General features: G+C 40.2%; 1 protein-coding gene and 1 pseudogene across 1 annotated transcript; both read right to left on the bottom strand.

Moving 5' to 3' along the window:
* The window catches only part of LOC148773583 (uncharacterized), an 11657-nt pseudogene extending 10964 nt beyond the window's left edge, over positions 1–693 (bottom strand).
* Positions 690–19263, bottom strand: LOC148773582 (uncharacterized). The gene is given in 5 exon segments (XM_088833423.1): positions 690–771; positions 5862–6147; positions 6474–10761; positions 13757–13921; positions 19207–19263. Coding segments are annotated over 5 exon segments (4878 nt in total).

Raw genomic sequence — 19263 nt, 5'->3', positions numbered from 1 at the left:
GGCAGATGCATGATTAGAACTCGTGTCCACACTACAGAATTTTAACTTTCCAGCAGGTTCCTCGAGTACAGAAATCTGTTAAGAGCTCTGCAGTTTTGCAGTCTTTGTCATGGTCTGCCAGGAGCCAACAGGGCCCAAACCCCTGGAGCTGAAGTTCCTGGGAAAGACCCAGTCATCAGGTTCAGGGCCTTAAAAGAACAAAGTAAAACTGCAAGCCCTCCTGGAAAAGAAGAGGGAACCATCTAGATGCTAACCAGCAACTCAAAGGGACTTTCAACTTATCAGAGACTAAATACCAGCTTACAGATGAGGGCTAATAAGCAAGCATCCAACCCCTGCTCAAGGCTGCAACAAGTGGTCACTGCAGGACCCTGTTGTCACAGCGTTCAGAGCTAGGGATCTGATACTTGTTCACTTCATCTGGGTTGAAAGTGTCAGAAGATGAGGATAGGAAGCATGCCTGCCCACCTGACACTGGAGCATTTTCATAATTTTTTCCTCTGATATGGTCAGTTCTGGAACTTGAGGTAAACAGGGGGTACAGGTTGGAGGGTTTGGTGGACTCAGCTGTGAGGATGAGAGAGAGGTTCAGGAAGGATGGGAGCAACGGGCTGAAAGTCAACATATTTGGAGTGATGTTTTCCAGTGTAGGGAAAGCAAAGAAAATCACTTTTGAGTGAAGACGGTGGTCATCGCTTGCAGCAGGTAAGTTCTGAACCAGATCGCGACAGCTCGGCTGCATGTGGGACGGGAGGGGAAGGTAGGAGGGCACTGCAGAAGGGGAGGGCGGGGCACACAAAGGCAGGGAGAACTTTCTTTGGTCAAAGTAAATGGGGGAGACCGGTCCAGAACCACACAGAGATGCCGTGAGAAGAGAGATTAAATTAAAAAACTGAGAGAGAAGATGCTATGGGCTTGAAAACTGAAATTCGGAAGAGATCAGACTTTAAGAAAATAACATGGCCGTTGGACTTGAATGAAATATATTTGGGGTGGGTCTGATCTCAGGGAAGGAGGAATGACCGCATTTCAGATATCATCAAAACAATAAAAGCGACACAGCATCCATCACTCACCGCGCGTCATGCTCTGTCCTGGGTGCTTTCACTCAACCCACCATCTTCTCTTACCAAACCCATGGCAAAGACCTCCTAATTTGTTTTTCTACTTTTTTCAATCCTCCAATCCATTCTCCACAAAGCATTTACATAGTTCCACCTAAAATTAAATCAGATATGTCCTTTTCCTGCTCAAAACTCAGTGGCATTTCCTCTTGGGAAAGGAAAAAGTCAGTCACTAAAACTTAGCCTAACCTGTAAGATCTTAAGTAGTTTAGCCCCTTCTGACTTCACTGTGAATTCAGGAAGACAACATTTGCTATGTACTAGCCATGCTGCTTTGGGGGAAATGAGCAAATATTTCAAATATACAGAAGATATAGAGAATTTTACATGGAATACCCTTGTGTACTCTATCACCCATGCTCAGTAAGAAATCATTTTAAAAACATGTATGAATTTCACAAATAAAAAGCTGAGCCAAAGAAGTCAGACACAAAAGGATATATGCTGTATCAATTCCATTTTTTTCTGTTTTCCCAATCAGACAGGTTGGTCCATGGTTTTAGAAATCAGAATAGTGTTTATTTTAGGGGCAGGAAAAAAGGATAGTGTTTGGGTGTGGACATGTGGCAGATTTCTGAAGAGCTGGTAAGGTTCTGTTTCTTGATTTGGGGATGAGTGTTCACTCACTGGGTTCAACTCATTGAGCTGTACATTATGATATAAGTATTTTCTACATGTGTTGTATTTCAACTAAATGTTTTCTAACATTTTATAAGGTTAACATTTCAGAAAAATAATATTAATTAGAATAGCTTAACATTAAAGTGACTTAGCAGCAGCAGCAGCAACATTAAAAAGTATATTAAAAGATGATTTAATAACATAGTTCCAATTCTAAAAATCTTCATTTAATAATAAATTCTTAAATTATTACTAATTTCATTTATTGAGCAAATATTTATTACCTACTAGTTTTCAGGTACCCACACTGGTTAAACACAGAGATTGGTCCCTGTCTTCAGCAAGCTGACCAAATATACTAGTGATGTGATGAAATCATGCACCCATTGAGTACCCAAATTGGGAAAGGAGTACGTCAAGGTTGTATATTGTCACCCTGATTATTTAACTTATATGCAGAGTACATCATGCAAAATGCAGGGCTGGATGAAGCACAAGCTGGAATCAAGAGTGCTGGGATAAATATCAATAACCTCAGATATGCAGATGACACCACCCTTATGGCAGAAAGCAAAGAAGAACTAAAGAGCTTCTTGATGAAAGTGAAAGAAGAGAGCGAAAAAGTTGGCTTAAAACTCAACATGTAAAAAACAAAGATCATGGCATCCGGTCCCAACACTTCATGGCAGCTAGATGGAGAAACAATGGAAACAGTGACAGACATTATTTTCCTGGTCTCCAAAATCACTGCAGATGGTGACTGTAGCCATGAAATGAAAAGACACTTGCTCCTTGTAAGAAAAGCTATGACCAACCTAGACAGCATATTAAAAAGCAGAGACATTACTTTGCCAACAAAGGTCCATCTAGTCAAAGCTATGGTTTTTCCAGTGGTCATGTATGGATGTGAGAGTTGGACTCTAAAGAAAGCTGAGCACCAAAGAACTGATGCTTTTGAACTGTGGTGTTGAAGAAGACTCTTGAGAGTCCCTTGGACTACAAGGAGATCAAAACAGTCAATCCTAAAGGAAATCAGTCCTGAATACTCATTGGAAGGACTGATGCTAAAGCTGAAACTCCAACACTTTGGCTACCTGATGTGAAGAACTGACTCATTGGAAGACCCTGATGTTGGGAAAGATTGAAGGCAGGAGAAGAAGGGGACCATAGAGGATGAGATGGCTGGATGGCATCACCAACTAGATGGGCGTAAGTTTGAGCCAGCTCTAAGAGTTGGTGATGGACAGAGGAGCCTGGCATGCTGCAGTCCATGGGGTCGCAAAGAGTCGGACACGACTGAACGACTGAACTGATCTGAATCTACAATGTGCAGACTGAGAAAGTCCTTCCATCCTTTACAAAGCAAACATATTTATTTACACAATGGATCTACTGCAGAACATTTCTCATCTTGATTAAAAAATGTAGAGCTGAAAAATGGTAAAAGTTATGTCTTCTTTAAGAAAAAAGATGTATTTCCCTGGTGGGTCCAGTGGTTAAGAATCTGCCTTCCAGTGCAGGGAGCATGGGTTCAATCCCTGGTCTGGGAAGAGTCCACATTCCACACAGCAACAAAGCCCATGTAGCACCGCTGCTAAGACTGTGCGCCACAGCTACTGAAGCCACCACAGTGAGAGGCTCACACACCGCAATGAGAAAGTAGCTCCCACCTGCTGCAACTAGAGAAGGCATGAGTGCAAAAATGAAGACCTGGCGCAGCCAAGAGTAAATGAAAAAGGAAAAAAGAGGAGCTCAGTCAGCGACACATTTAATAAATAATACACAGTATCACTCATTGCGAAAATAATGAAGGAAGGAAACAGAATTAAAGAGTTTGAATAAACTTTTACTACATTAATTGCATAGAGTTATAGTAACCAGGCTAGCAATATAGAGGGAAGTACCTCTGTAAGACCGACTTGAAAGCATAGTTTAAAATTATTTCTAATTAGCATAGTGGCTATTACAATATTTGTTTTAAATTACTTGAAAGCACATTTTTCCTTTTGGGTAAGGAAAGCATTTTCATACCCTTCCTAACCATGTGCTCACGTGTCTACACAACATACAGCATCCTTTGTTTATAGGTAAAACTAGCACCAAGTAATGAAACTGACTTTTGTTAATGCTTTCAAGAATATTCACTGATTTATATCAATCTCACTAACATCAAAAACACAAAGATTCCCTTCTGAATTCACTGCTTCAACTAGTGGTTATCAGTCCTGTCTGCTTATGTCTTGAAAAATATAGATTTCTGGGCCATTGAGGCTTCTGATTTAGTAGGACTGCTCTAGAGTGCATATACCATCAACATGGGTTTAAACCTGTCAATTACCAGGAATTCTAAGTAAAGGATCCAAATTTACAAGTTTGTTACTTTCGACATTCTATTTTCTTTTTCTAAACTTTTCCTGGTATTTCAGCAGATATCAAGCATAAGTAAATATTTATTCTAAGTATTTACTTAAATGCCTTTATAAGATTACTGCAAAAAAGTAGTAGATAACAAAATTATTAAATAAAAATAGTGATGACACATTTAAAATATTACTTATACATCAAAATGATTTAAAGACAAAATGAAATGTAAACAATGTTGGCACAATCTAAAAAAATGTTGTAATGTGTAAATGTATATTTATTACACCCTTACAATACAGACCATGTTTTCCCTATTATATATGGAATTTGTGTATTAAAGACTAAAACTTTGGAATAATAAAAGACTGTATTCACATTTGTCAAATTTTTATTTAATCATAACCAGAAATAAATGGATTGGATTTACTTTGTAAGAAAATTGTGTTATCTAAAACCTCACAAAGTAGAGGCTATCCACATTAAATGGTCAGGTCTAATATATAGTATTGTTAAATCTATAAATCTATTGTTAAATGTTTGCAGGATAAAATTCACTATCATTTAATAACAGTTGAACTGGTCATTAAGTAATCTTGTTTTAGAAGTGGTTGTTTTGGCCACTGTAGTTATATGCCAGCAGTTATTGACATTAGAATCATCTATGGTACTAATACTATAGTTTCTGGTATGAAAGTAATGACAGTAGACATTAGTATTTAATTTCCAAGCATCCTAATTAGAGTTCCAATGGAAGGGGTCATTATGAGTTTTCCATTTATGTCAAGTGGATGTAATTTGTGAATTACTAGATTCACTATAAATAGAGGCAGCATTGGTTCAGATGAATAAGTAATGGATTGCTTTGAATACAATACCAGTAGCAGTTACAATGCTTATAGATTCAGCCAGTAGGGTAATAGAGGGTTTAGTGAGGCTCATATGTTGTAGTAATACATACACTACAAATGGCGGTGTTGTAGACATGATGACGTGACAGTATGAAGACTGTATGAAGAAATGATAGTACGAATATAGGGTTAATTGATGTGGTGGTCCCTACAGCAAAAGTTCAGTAAACATTGTAGCCAGCATATATTGTTGATACAATGTTATTGTGGCTATGAATTCATTTGAAGGGGCACTGAAATTGCTAACTCTACTGTAATAGTAAACCACTTAACTGTGGTTGCATTTTCTATTAATAGGTATTGTTTATATTATAAGGTTATGGAGATTATTATTTCAGCTGAGGTCATTATGGTGCTGTGATTAGAAAGTCAGCTGAGTTGGTAACATCTGTGTTGACTTTACTTTAATTGAGGAGGTGGCAAAGAGAATTGCATATAATGCTTACATTATGTCAGAAAACAGACTAGATTCACTTGCTGAGACAGAGGTAGCAATTGTGGTAGTGTAAAATCATGGAATAGCAAAGAATAGTGTCTAGAGATTCTGGTAAGCTGATACTGTAGGTTCATTTCAAATGAAAATAGTTCAGACTCCAGTTGAAATTTTTGAATGATTTGTGCCATTGTAGCTTCAGCTGAGTAGGGGGTTATACTATCGTGAACAGAAAGGGGTGAACTGGTAAGGTATTATAATAAGAGATTTCAGAAAGAGATCCAGAACTCTGGATCTTAACTGGTCACAGATCCAGTTAATATGAATCAGGTACTTATGGACACAGAGTGCAATTAAAACACTAATTGCAGTTGTGGTAATGCCCTCAGTAAGAGAAATACTTGGAGATACGGTGACAGGGTAAGGTTAAAGATGGTGCTAAGAGTTTTCCTGGCGGGTTCAAAACAGAAGGTGGTTGTTGCTGTGGCTGTGTTTTCAGCAGAAGTTGTAGAAGGATACTGGTTGTTGGTGGTTGTGGTTGTAGCCTCGGTGGTAGTACTGGTAGGTGTCGTGGTAGTACATTAGGTTTAAACGGCAGATGATACCACGACTGTGGATTGACTGGAGGTCCTAGTGGTGTCTATTGTGGTTGAAAACTCATTGGTGGTGCTGGAAACAGTTACAGAAGTTGTTTCAGCTGAAGTGGTGGCAACAGTGGAAGTTGGGAGATCAGCAGATAGGGGAGAAGCAGTGGTGGCTATTGGGTGATAGTCTCAGCATTAGTAGTGGTAGTTGCTGTGGCAGCTGGTACAGCAGAAGTGGTGGCAAATATGGTAGTTGGGGGTTCAGTAAACATGTGTGAAGCAGTGGTGGCTATAGAGGTTGTAGTCTCAGTGGTTGGAGAGAGAGTTGCTGTGGCAGTTGGTGCAGCTAAGTGGTGGTTCTGGTTTTGGTATATGCGAGAGCAGCAGTGGTGGCTGTTGTGGTTGTAGCCTCAGTGGTAGTGGAGTCAGTTGTTTGTGGTAGTTGGTTCAGCTGAAGTGGTGGCAACTGTGGTGGTTGTAGTTTCCGTAGATGTGGGAGCAGCAGTGGTGCTGGTTGTGGTGGTAGCCTCAGTGGTAGTGGTGTCAGCTGTGGTAGTTGGTTCAGCTGAAGTGGTGGCTACTGTGGTGGTTGTAGTTTCAGTAGATGTGGGAACAGCAGTGGTGGTGGTTGTGGTTGTAGCCTCAGTGGTAGTGGTGTCAGCTGTGGTAGTTGGTTCATCTGAAGTGGTGGCTACTGTGGTGGTTGTAGTGTCAGCAGATGTGGGAGCAGCAGTGGTGCTGGTTGTGGTTGTAGCCTCAGTGGTAGTCGTGGCAGCTGTTGTGATAGTTGGTTCATCTGAAGTGGTGGCTACTGTGGTGGTTGTACTTTCAGTAGATGTGGAGGCAGCAGTGGTGGTGGTTGTGGTTGTAGCCTCCGTGGTAGTGGTGTCAGCTGTGGTAGTTGGTTCATCTGAAGAGGTGGCTACTGTGGTGGTTGTACTTTCAGTAGACGTGGGAGCAGCAGTGGTGCTGGTTGTGGTTGTAGCCTCAGTGGTAGTCGTGGCAGCTGTTGTGGTAGTTGGTTCAGCTGAAGTGGTGGCTACTGTGGTGGTTGTAGTTTCAGTAGATGTGGGAGCAGCAGTGGTGCTGGTTGTGGTGGTAGCCTCAGTGGTAGTGGTGTCAGCTGTCATAGTTGGTTCAGCTGAAGTGGTGGCAACTGTGGTGGTTGTAGTTTCCGTAGATGTGGGAGCAGCAGTGGTGGTGGTTGTGGTTGTAGCCTCAGTGGTAGTCGTGGCAGCTATTGTGGTAGTTGTTTCATCTGAAGTGGTGGCAACTGTGGTGGTTGTAGTTTCCGTAGATGTGGGAGCAGCAGTGGTGGTGGTTGTGGTTGTAGCCTCAGTGGTAGTGGTGTCAGCTGTGGTAGTTGGTTCAGCTGAAGTGGTGGCTACTGTGGTGGCTGTAGTTTCAGCAGATGTGGGAGCAGCAGTGGTGCTGGTTGTGGTGGTAGCCTCAGTGGTAGTGGTGTCAGCTGTGGTAGTTGGTTCAGCTGAAGTGGTGGCTACTGTGGTGGTTGTAGTTTCAGCAGATGTGGGAACAGCAGTGGTGGTGGTTGTGGTTGTAGCCTCAGTGGTAGTGGAGGCAGCTGTGGTAGTTGGTTTGTCTGAAGTGGTGGCAACTGTGGTGGCTGTTGTTTCAGCAGATGTGGGAGCAGCAGTGGTGGTGGTGGTGGTTGTAGCCTCAGTGGTAGTGGTGGCAGCTGTGGTAGTTGGTTCAGCTGAAGTGGTGGCTACTGTGGTGGTTGTAGTTTCAGCAGATGTGGGAGCAGCAGTGGTGGGGGTTGTGGTTGTAGCCTCCGTGGTAGTGGTGTCAGCTGTCGTAGTTGGTTCAGCTGAAGTGGTGGCAACTGTGGTGGTTGTACTTTCAGTAGATGTGGGAGCAGCAGTCGTAGTGGTTGTGGTTGTAGCCTCAGTGGTAGTCGTGGCAGCTGTTGTGGTAGTTGTTTCAGCTGAAGTGGTGGCTACTGTGGTGGTTGTAGTTTCAGCAGATGTGGGAGCAGCAGTGGTGCTGGTTGTGGTGGTAGCCTCAGTGGTAGTGGTGGCAGCTGTGGTAGTTGGTTCGTCTGAAGTGGTGGCAACTGTGGTGGTTGTAGTTTCAGCAGATGTGGGAGCAGCAGTGGTGCTGGTTGTGGTGGTAGCCTCAGTGGTAGTGGTGTCCGCTGTGGTAGTTGGTTCAGCTGAAGTGGTGGCTACTGTGGTGGTTGTACTTTCAGTAGATGTGGGAACAGCAGTGGTGCTGGTTGTGGTTGTAGCCTCAGTGGTAGTGGAGGCAGCTGTGGTAGTTGGTTCGTCTGAAGTGGTGGCAACTGTTGTGGCTGTAGTTTCAGCAGATGTGGGAGCAGCAGTGGTGGTGGTTGTGGTTGTAGCCTCAGTGGTAGTGGTGTCAGCTGTCGTAGTTGGTTCAGCTGAAGTGGTGGCTACTGTGGTGGTTGTAGTTTCCGTAGATGTGGGAGCAGCAGTGGTGCTGGTTGTGGTTGTAGCCTCAGTGGTAGTGGTGGCAGCTGTGGTAGTTGGTTCAGCTGAAGTGGTGGCTACTGTGGTGGTTGTAGTTTCAGTAGATGTGGGAGCAGCAGTGGTGGTGGTTGTGGTTGTAGCCTCAGTGGTAGTCGTGGCAGCTGTTGTGGTAGTTGTTTCAGCTGAAGTGGTGGCTACTGTGGTGGTTGTAGTTTCAGTAGATGTGGGAGCAGCAGTGGTGGTGGTTGTGGTGGTAGCCTCAGTGGTAGTGGTGTCAGCTGTGGTAGTTGGTTCAGCTGAAGTGGTGGCTACTGTGGTGGTTGTAGTTTCAGTAGATGTGGGAGCAGCAGTGGTGGTGGTTGTGGTTGTAGCCTCAGTGGTAGTGGAGGCAGCTGTGGTAGTTGGTTCAGCTGAAGTGGTGGCTACTGTGGTGGTTGTAGTTTCAGTAGATGTGGGAGCAGCAGTGGTGGTGGTTGTGGTTGTAGCCTCAGTGGTAGTCGTGGCAGCTGTTGTAGTAGTTGGTTCGTCTGAAGTGGTGGCTACTGTGGTGGTTGTAGTTTCAGTAGATGTGGGAGCAGCAGTGGTGGTGGTTGTTGTTGTAGCCTCAGTGGTAGTCGTGGCAGCTGTTGTGGTAGTTGGTTCGTTTGAAGTAGTGACAAATGTAGTGGTTGTAGTTTCAGTAGATGTGGGAGCAGCAGTGGTGCTGGTTGTGGTTGTAGCCTCAGTGGTAGTCGCGGCAGCTGTTGTGGTAGTTGGTTCATCTGAAGTGGTGGCAACTGTGGTGGTTGTAGTTTCAGTAGATGTGGGAGCAGCAGTGGTGCTGGTTGTGGTTGTAACCTCAGTGGTAGTGGTGTCAGCTGTGGTAGTTGGTTCAGCTGAAGTGGTGGCAACTGTAGTGGTTGTACTTTCAGTAGATGTAGGAGCAGCAGTGGTGGTGGTTGTGGTTGTAGCCTCAGTGGTAGTCGTGTCAGCTGTTGTGGTAGTTGGTTCGTTTGAAGTGGTGGCAACTGTGGTTGTTGTACTTTCAGCAGACGTGGGAGCAGCAGTGGTGCTGGTTGTGCTTGTAGCCTCAGTGGTAGTTGTGGCAGCTGTTGTGATAGTTGGTTCATCTGAAGTGGTGGCAACTGTGGTGGTTGTAGTTTCCGTAGATGTGGGAACAGCAGTGGTGCTGGTTGTGGTGGTAGCCTCAGTGGTAGTGGTATCAGCTGTGGTAGTTGGTTCAGCTGAAGTGGTGGCTACTGTGGTGGTTGTAGTTTCCGTAGATGTGGGAACAGCAGTGGTGCTGGTTGTGGTGGTAGCCTCAGTGGTAGTGGTGGCAGATGTGGTAGTTGGTTCGTCTGAAGTGGTGGCTACTGTGGTGGTTGTACTTTCAGTAGATGTGGGATCAGCAGTGGTGGTGGTTGTGGTTGTAGCCTCAGTGGTAGTCGTGGCAGCTGTTGTGGTAGTTGGTTCAGCTGAAGTGGTGGAAACTGTAGTGGTTGCAGTTTCAGTAGATGTGGGAGCAGCAGAGGTTGATGTTATGGTTGTAGCACCAGTAGTTGTGGTGGTCGTTGTTGTGGTATTTGGTTCACCTGAAATGGTGGCAACTGTGGTGGTTGTACTTTCAGCAGATGTGGGAGCAGCAGTGGTGGTGGTTGTGGTTGTAGCCTCAGTGGTAGTCATGGCAGCTGTTGTGGTATTTGGTTCAGCTGAAATGGTGGCAACTGTGGTGGTTGTACTTTCAGTAGATGTGGGAGAAGCAGTGGAGGTTGTTGTGGTTGTAGTCTCAGTGGTTGTGGTGGCACCAGTTGTGGTAGTTGGTTCAGCTGTTGTAGTAACAACTGTTACGGTTGTTGGTTCGGTAGATGTGGGAGATGCAGTGGTGGTTATGGTTGTAGCCTCAGTGCTAGTACTAGCAGTCACTGTTGTGATTGGTTCAGAGGAAGTGGTGGCTGTCGCTATTGTGCCTTCTGTTGAATCAGTGGTTGTCAGACTGGTAGTTTCTGTTGATGTGGGAACTGTGGTTGTTGTCATGATAGTGGAAGTGGATATTGTGGCAGAATCTACTGTACTAGTGCCAACAGTAGTTTCAGAACTAGTAGATGAGGTAGAGTCAGTTGTCATTGACACTGTTCCCTGGTTTTGAGGTAGTTGTATAACAATTTGGGGATTATTATTTTTCCCATTATATACCAGACTAATGATCAATACTCCAATTGCTGTTGTTATCACAGAAGCTAAGAGAGAAGCCAGGAATATTTTCCACAGAGACCAGTCACTGAAGAAATTTCTTGTCATCTGGAAAGAATTTAAATAACATTACTGAAGTTGAAACCAAATGTTGCAAGATAAATTTATGCCATTAATAATCTTTTCATATATAGATTACTTCAGTGGAAGAATGTATAAACAAACAAAAAAATACCTTCGTAGCCTGTAATATTAGAAATATTGGCTCACGCTTAAGGTTTCACTTAGGAAAGGCTTGGCCTTTGGAAAGGCTTGGTCTTTGTAATAAAGATGAAGGAATATCCACTGATCTCTCCGCTTTCTTTTCATCATCTCTACTTAAAACTAACAGAAATAATGAATGTCATCTTAGAAACACTTTATTCCTCCCTCTATCAAAAGAAGCATCTGCAGTTGTGGGGTTGACTGCTCAGTACTCTGAGGGACCCAAAAGAGCACCTGATAAGATTTTCTCCCATCTTTGGCCAATCAGCTGTCAGAAACATGTCTGCTTTGCAGCCTTCCATTTTAAAGGCATTAATTAATTGCTTTTCTAATATTCTAGCTAACTTCATACAGGTTAGTAATAGCAACATGAAATTCAGAGTTGAAACATTTCTTGAAATCTAGCTTGTGCTGACATCAGCTATTTTCATTGGGTAAGATGCTTACCTCTTTGACATTCTTTCATCCACAAAAATCTATGTAATAAGACTAGAATTGGGATTAATGTCTGTAAAATACTTTGTAATCAATCTCTCTCTTTGTTATTGTAGAGAAAATACTGTATAGTATAAAACATGTAAGCCTTGAAATAAGGAGGTCTTGAATTTGAATTCCATGCCATTAATATTCTGAGTGAATTTCTTAACTTGCCTAATTTTCAACTTGCCTTATATCAAAAGTGGGGATAACAATATCTACCTCCAAATCTTATTGATAAAATTAAAATAAAAAACATCCTCCAAATAAGATTTTTGCAGAAGGCAGTGTATTATAGTAATTAAGGGCATAGCCATTGGAATCTAACAGATTTAGTTGTAAATTATATTAACAAATCTTTTACTGGATAGATGGTGGTATTTGGAAATTTCTCTTTACATGTAAAGCCTCAATTCAGTTTAATAGGGTTGTTGTAAATAGTAAATAAAAACAGTATGAGTAACATTTTCCTAACACTTTCTTAAGTACTTAAATACTTCTGATTTCACTAATGAACTCATTCTGATCCATTTCCTTTTGACTGACAACGATTACTAAAGGAAACAGAGTGCATAAGTCTTTGGTGCATGTAGGGTAGCCCTTCAGTGTCCCAAAATATGAGACACTGTCTCAGACAACAAACCACAATCTGAGTGTTGAGAGTGGCACCCACTAGGCAGTCAGAAACAGCTCAAGGACCCTGGGTACCAAGGCTAAGGAAGTCTGGGGAACCAACCAAGAGAGTCCAATGACTGAAGAACCTCCTGCCCCATGTCATCTAGGCCTTAGAAGGAAATCAAAGGGGAAGGAGAGGAAGGACAATGTTTATATTTCAGAGGCAAAATTATCCTCATTGTTTGCTCAAATTTTTAAAAAGAGGAGAAAGATTAATTGAAACTCAATCTCAGACCTGTGTTCAAGTGCTATCACTGCTACTGTCTAGCTGGGTGAACTCTGACAATCTCAACTCCCTAAACTACAGTGTTTTCCCATCTGTGGTTAAGAAAAGGCATCGAAAATAACTTTCAGCTCCTGATTGGACTGCTTTGCTTGAGGTCATCAGAGATATATTCTCTAAATGCATGTTTAGTCATTCAGTCGTATCCAACTCTTTGCAGTCCCATGGAATGTAGGCCGCCAGGCTTCTCTGTCCATGGGATTTCCCAGGCAAGGATACTGGAGTGGGTTACCATTTCCTCCAGGGTATCTTCCAACCCAGGGATTGAACCCCCATCTCCTGCGTCGCCTGCATTGCAGGCTGATTCTTTACCCTTGAGCCATCAGGGAAGCCCATTCTCTAAACAATTCCTATCAAAAAACTTCTTTCACAATGTCTCTTGTCATCAAGAGTTTATCCTCTTATTTTATCAAAGTCTTTCTAAACTGTTTCTAAAGTGGGGTTAATTAGAGGAAGGGTATAATCCAGAGTCAGAAGAATTGAGTCAAACTGCCGGACATCGTTATCAATCAGTCAAAAGTCAAGATTTCACCTGGAGTAAGGGGTAGAATCAAGGAAGACTCGGGTATCAGATTTTAGCTGAAGAAAATAGAACCATGAGAAACAGTGAACAGTGTGAAGAATACAGGAAATCTGCCTCTGGGCACCAAACCAAGGTGGTACTAAATAGTTTCTAAGTCAAAGTTGATGACACATGAGGTCAGAGACAGGAGGCTGACAGAACGACCACAGTCAGGCCCGGAAGCAGGAAGGGAAGGAGGGTAAGGCAGATCACCCACAGACTAGCGCCCCAGGGCCTTAGCTCATGACTTCACTTTCTACCGAGCAAGGGTTGCGACATCATTCACTGTCAGCGCATTGCTGTCATCACCTGGTCAGTCCTCCAAACAAAGGAACCCAAAACTTTGCTTTTTTTTTGACACATATATTTTCCCTAAAAGTGAAGTGAAAGTGTTAGTCACTCAGAAGTGTCCAACTCTTTGTGACCCCATGGACTATACAGCCTACCAGGCTCCTCTGTCCATGAGATTCTCCAGGTAAGAATACTGGAGTAGGTAGTCATTTCCTGATCCAGAGGGTCTTTCCCCACCCAGGGACCAAACTGAGTCTCCTGCACTGCAGGCAGATTCTTTACTGTCAGAGTCACCAGGGAAGCCCCATATATTTTCCCTAAACTCTATATATGTTTCTTCTTTCCATTAATATCATTAGCTCTTTAAATTAAGAGCCCCATAAATCTACCTCTATTGCATTTCTCCTCAGTGAAGACATGTTCAGAGGACGTTGTAGATTTGCAAAAGAACAATGTTAGTTGACTGAATTTTTTTCTCTAATATTAAATCAAGAGCACTTCTATGTGGATTATATCATAACCCAGAGAAACAGTGTTACCCCAAACATTACCTGACAATATTGAGATTCTCTGTTTGGAAATTCTGAATATCCAAGGGTCCCTGTGTTGGTGCAGACATCAGTTAAATTGGGACCAGCATCACCAGTTACATCAATTGACGTTGTAAGCCCACATGCTGAACTGTGAGCTTCATAATTTGTAAGGTTCGGTGATGGCTGTATACAGAAAAGAATGGGGAGAAATAAGATGCTACTGTATCTTATGTCTAAAGTAATACAATTCTGACAAATGTAAGTTAGGTTGTGACATATTATGACATATTTGGTCAAAGAAGATCACTGGAAAGCTGACTGAGGAATAAATAAATATATCATACTTCTCAAAACAAGATTACATTCAATTATTTTATATAATCATTGACATTAATTATAAAATATCTGAGCAAACTAATAATAGAAAAGATTTTTCCATAATTAACAAAGGGCAGCTCCATAAAACCCAAGTTAACATCATAATTAATTGTGAAATATTTCAGGCTCTCCCTCTGAATTTGCAAATAACACAAGATATTCATTTTCACCACTTCCATTCAATGTTACATTGGAGGTCTTAGCCAGTGCATTGTTGGCAAAACAAAAATAAAGCTATAAAATTTGAAAAAATAATAATGATATGATTGTGTTTATAGAAAATCCAAAAGAATCTATAGACAGAATGTTAGAATAAGTGAATTAATGAGGTCAGTAAATACAAGATCAGTTCAGCTCAGTTCAGTCACTCAGTCGTGTCCGACTCTTTGCGACCCCATGAATCACAGCACGCCAGGCCTCCCTTTCCATCACCAACTCCCGGAGTTCACTCAAACTCATGTCCATCGAGTTGGTGATGCCATCCAGCCATCTCATTCTCTGTCGTCCCCTTCTCCTCCCGCCCCCAACCCTTCCCAGCATCAGAGTCTTTGGAGCTATCAGTATAAACTCATGTTCATAAAATACAAATATAGATTATTGCACAGAGAAGTATTTATAGATATGTGTGTATACACAGGCTACTATATATCATACATTTCCTTCCTTTGTCAGCTGAGGGGACCTAGAAGCAACAACACACTTGCAGGAACAAGCACCCAGATCTTGCTTTCTGATACCGTACTCTTACTTAGTAAAAGAAATGAGGAATCTCTAGAGACATGGCTAATGATAGGGCTGGGGTGGAAATTTACAAGATGAGCCTGGAGCATCTTTTAATACCAGAGATTAAGGAAATCCTCCCATGCTTCACCAAATAATAGTAATAATAATGATGGCAGGTGTATGTCAGTATGTCAAGGTGACACAGGAATCAACTGAAAGAGCTCTCAATGGCCAAAGCTATATGGAGCAAAAAAACCTAAAAGTAGTACTGGATTATAACCCAAAGTAGAAAATAAACATCCAAGAGTCCATACTGATATAAATGATTGAACAAATAAATAATGCAGAAGAACAGAAAGGGGGCAGTAAATAAAACTAAAAAGTCTGAATAAAATATGAACTTTAAAAAATAACAGTGTATCAGCATTGGTTCATTAATTGAAATCAATGTACCATATTAATGTAAGATATTAATGACACTGTTGAAGGGAACAGGTGAGGGGGATGAAGAGGTACAAACTTCCAGGTGTAAAATAAATGAGTCACAGGTATGAAAAGTGCAGTATAGGGAATATAGTCATTAAATACAAAGTATCCTTATATAGTAACATCATAAGGGGTGGTCATTTTGAAATGTATAGAAATACCAAATCATTATGTTGTATAACAGGAAATAATATAGTGCTGTAGGTCAATTATACTTCAAAAACAAACAAAAACTCATAAGAAAAAGAGGTCAGATTTATGTTATCAGTGGTGGAGTCCATGGAGAGAAGAGAGAGTTGGATGAAGGCAATAAAAAGGAACAAACTTCTAGTTGTAAGATAAGTAAGTACTGGGGGTGTGATGTACAATGTGATTAATGTAAGTAACTCTGCTCTATGTTATATATGAAAGTTAAAAAGCAAATCCTAAGAGATCTCATCACAAAAAAAATAATTGTTTGTCTATATGAGATGATCGATAATCACTAAACAGATTGTAATAAGCATTTAATCACGCATGTAGGTCAAATCATTATGCCATACAACTTAAACTTATGTGGTGCTGTATGTCAATTATATCTGAATAAAGCTGGAAGAAAAAATAGAGGAAATCAGATACAAGGTGTATGGGAATGCTCTGTTTGCTGTTTTCTATGCTTAGAAAACTGTTCTACTCATTTGCTTTAAAACTGTACTATGTGTGCAGTTTTCTATAAAGCTATAACTATTTTATAAAATAAGGTTTTAATTTTAATAATAATGTAACTGTGTTATTGTTACATTATGTAGTTTCTAGCACCAGAATTTCTAAGTCTAATAAGACCAGTACCCATCTATCCACAACCTACTAACTAAACTTCCTCATACCAGAACAGGTCCTGGAGCCTTAACATTACTCATGCCATCCTCTTTTTTGAACAGAACTAGGCAGTCCATGAAAGACAAATCATTTAGGAATCTCTCAATATGCATTTTCTAGTTTCTATATGATTGTTTTACTCTTACCAGATCCTATGCTTCTTTGATGAAGCACAATAGACTTGAATTTGAGAAACATATATGCAGATAAATATGACAAGGATTAGAAGCTGGAAAATGCTAGGTACAAGCAGATTCACCTAAGTCGTCATGGGGCAGGTAGCACAAAGGAGGAAGGGAAGGGTGTTGGGAAGATATAAACAAAAGATTTCACAAGCCGTCAACAAGTAGTGATCTAAAACACACAATAATGCATACAAACAATATGCTTGTACTATAATCATGTAATGTGGTAAATATCACTTTAGTGATAACTATAACTATAGTTGATCATGTACAGTATAGTATCAAAGTAGCACACTGTTCAGCTTAAACTTCAATGCTATGTGTCAAATACATTCAAAGACAATAAAAACAAAAGACTTCAACTATATCTGTAATGGCTAATTTTTTAAATTTGGTGTTTGGTACATGCATGCATATTATATTATTCTTTAAGTCTTTTAAATACATGTTGAATTCCTTTAAATGAATGAATTAAAAGGATGGGTTCAAGTGAGAAAGGTTTGGGTGGTTAGGTTTTTCTTGAAGTGAGTTTAAGAGAAAAATAACTCCAGATAGTTTTAAGAAAAAGAAGGAGTGAGCAATCTGTGTTACAAACAAGTAAAGTAAAGTCACTCAGTCGTGTCCGACTCTTTGCGACCCTGTGGACTGTAGCCTACCAGGCTTCTCCATCCATGGGATTCTCCAGGCAAGAAGACTGGAGTGGGTTACCATTTCCTTCTCCAGGGGATCTTCCCGACCCAGGGATTGAACCCAGGTCTCCCGCATTGGAGGCAGACGCTTTAACCTCTGAGCCACCAGGGAAGCCCGGGAGTATAAATTGTTTGTGTAAGTTTGTAATAGCTGAAAAATATTATAGAATTATTTAATCTTTTCTCACAGGATAACAAGAGTATTATTTAAATGTGCTCTCTAATTATACTGATTACCTAACCAATCCTAAATGGTTATTTAAAATGTTACTGATGTTCAATCAATCTCTAATTTCCATTAAAACAATCAAGATATGTATATTTGCAGACACTGGCCATTAAGCAGCTACAAGAATAAAATGGAGTATTATTATAATTAGCTAGAGTCAAGAAGGAATACACTTGAACATAAAAAAAATTAGTCAAGTTCTGTTTTTCTAAAGGTACAATATCATGCCAAAGAAATAAAGAGATTAGCTATGCAGTGACACAGAGTAAGAGAAGATATGATACGCACAAGCACATTAACAAATTCCTATCTGCTTTTAAATAGGCAACTTTGAGAAAATCACAAAGATTTATATTTTGTAAAAGTTTGTGTTTCTCTATATTATTACTATCACTATTCCGCAGATATTCCGTTTGTGGCTGATGAATTTGAATATTTTCGGAACTTTTGTAATTAAATAAAAATTCATTGGCTAGACCAGTTTATCAGAATTGAAAATATTTAAGAGAAGGAAATTGGGGGTTAAGTGCACTGACAGCAGAGTAAAGTTAAAATTTTGAGCAGTTGGGAGCTATAAATTACAGTTTATTAGCTCCTGGTAGAAGTCAATAATCTCCATTCAGTTCAGTTCCTAAAATGCATTAGCTATGTTCATGGAATAAAATTTAAAATACTATGCTCAAAACTTAAAAGAGGTCACCATTTCATGTTCCCTAAGAGGGAAAAACAAACTCCTAAATTTCTCTTTTTTTATGTAGATGTCAGCTGCTCCTTTGATCCACTGGTGAAAATGGACCTCAATTGAAAAAAATTTCTCTACCATTTGAAAAAAATTTCCCTACCATTATGGACAAATATCTAGATGCAACATGAGATACTCAGTGATGAAAATGTGTGCTCTTTAATCAAAAATTTCATTACTGTCTAGGAAATCTTCAAGAATAATTAATTCCTTAGTAAAGGGACCTTTTTATCTGAGTATCTTGACACTGTGAAGACCTAATAACATAGTTGCAAGGCTCAAAGAGCCATGAAGAACATCTTTAGGGGAAAAGAGTGCTGATCCAGAATCAAGAGAACAATTTCCCTGCCTTGTAACTTTCTTGCTAGTGCAGGGGGACAAAGATATTTTTCCTCAAAGAATAAAATTTTCCATTCAAACTTATACTGATTACATTCAACATATTTCCATATGTCTCCAGTACCAAGGGCTCTCTAGTCAGAGGCAAAGTTTCATAAAAGGCAATCCCAAAACATACAGTCCTAAGTTATTTCTTCTAAAAACATAAGCGATAGTCAAATAATATTGTATATAATTGAATTCTACTATTTTCCTTTAATATAATTCTCTACTAAAAAAGAAATTCACAAGTAGTTAATTACAGGCGAGTCTTTAACTAAAGGACTTGCTAGATAGTTTGCTTCCTGTACCAAGACTTCACTTAAAAGATCATGTTCTAACTTTCAAAACTATATGAAATTTTTGAGCTCTGACAAATCTTCATATTACACTAAGAGTCCAGGCAATTAATACAAAAGTCTCTATATCACATTTTAAAAACATAATTTGTTCATGCAGTCAACCACAGATTTGTCATCTTATAGTTGAGTTACAATAAATGTAGAGAATTATTTGAACAGTTTAATAAATTGTTACCCCCCAAATTGCTAATACCTTAGATTAGTGAGAATTAAAATAAATTTCTTAATAATTCATATATTGATATACAGAAAAAATACAGGTTTCCTAATTAACAAGTAGTAATAGAATAGATGAAAATTGTTTTTCATGTAGAATTTTGATTAAGAATTCCTTTTGGAGAAGAACTAGGTTGTAATTAAAAAATTAGAGTTGTATTATTGTTGGAAACAAGACTGTGAACTATCAGAACATACCACAGTGGTGCCACCAATACTCACTGGCTGGTTTCCAGAGTGTTCAATATTCACTACGTATTTCCCACGTTTTCTGTCCAT

This window comes from Moschus berezovskii, chromosome 28 (genome assembly GCF_049115385.1).
Source record: "Moschus berezovskii isolate FMDL1 chromosome 28, NW_MosBer_1.0, whole genome shotgun sequence".
NCBI classification, from domain to species: domain Eukaryota; kingdom Metazoa; phylum Chordata; class Mammalia; order Artiodactyla; family Moschidae; genus Moschus; species Moschus berezovskii.
This window is presented reverse-complemented; position numbering and strand designations above follow the sequence as displayed.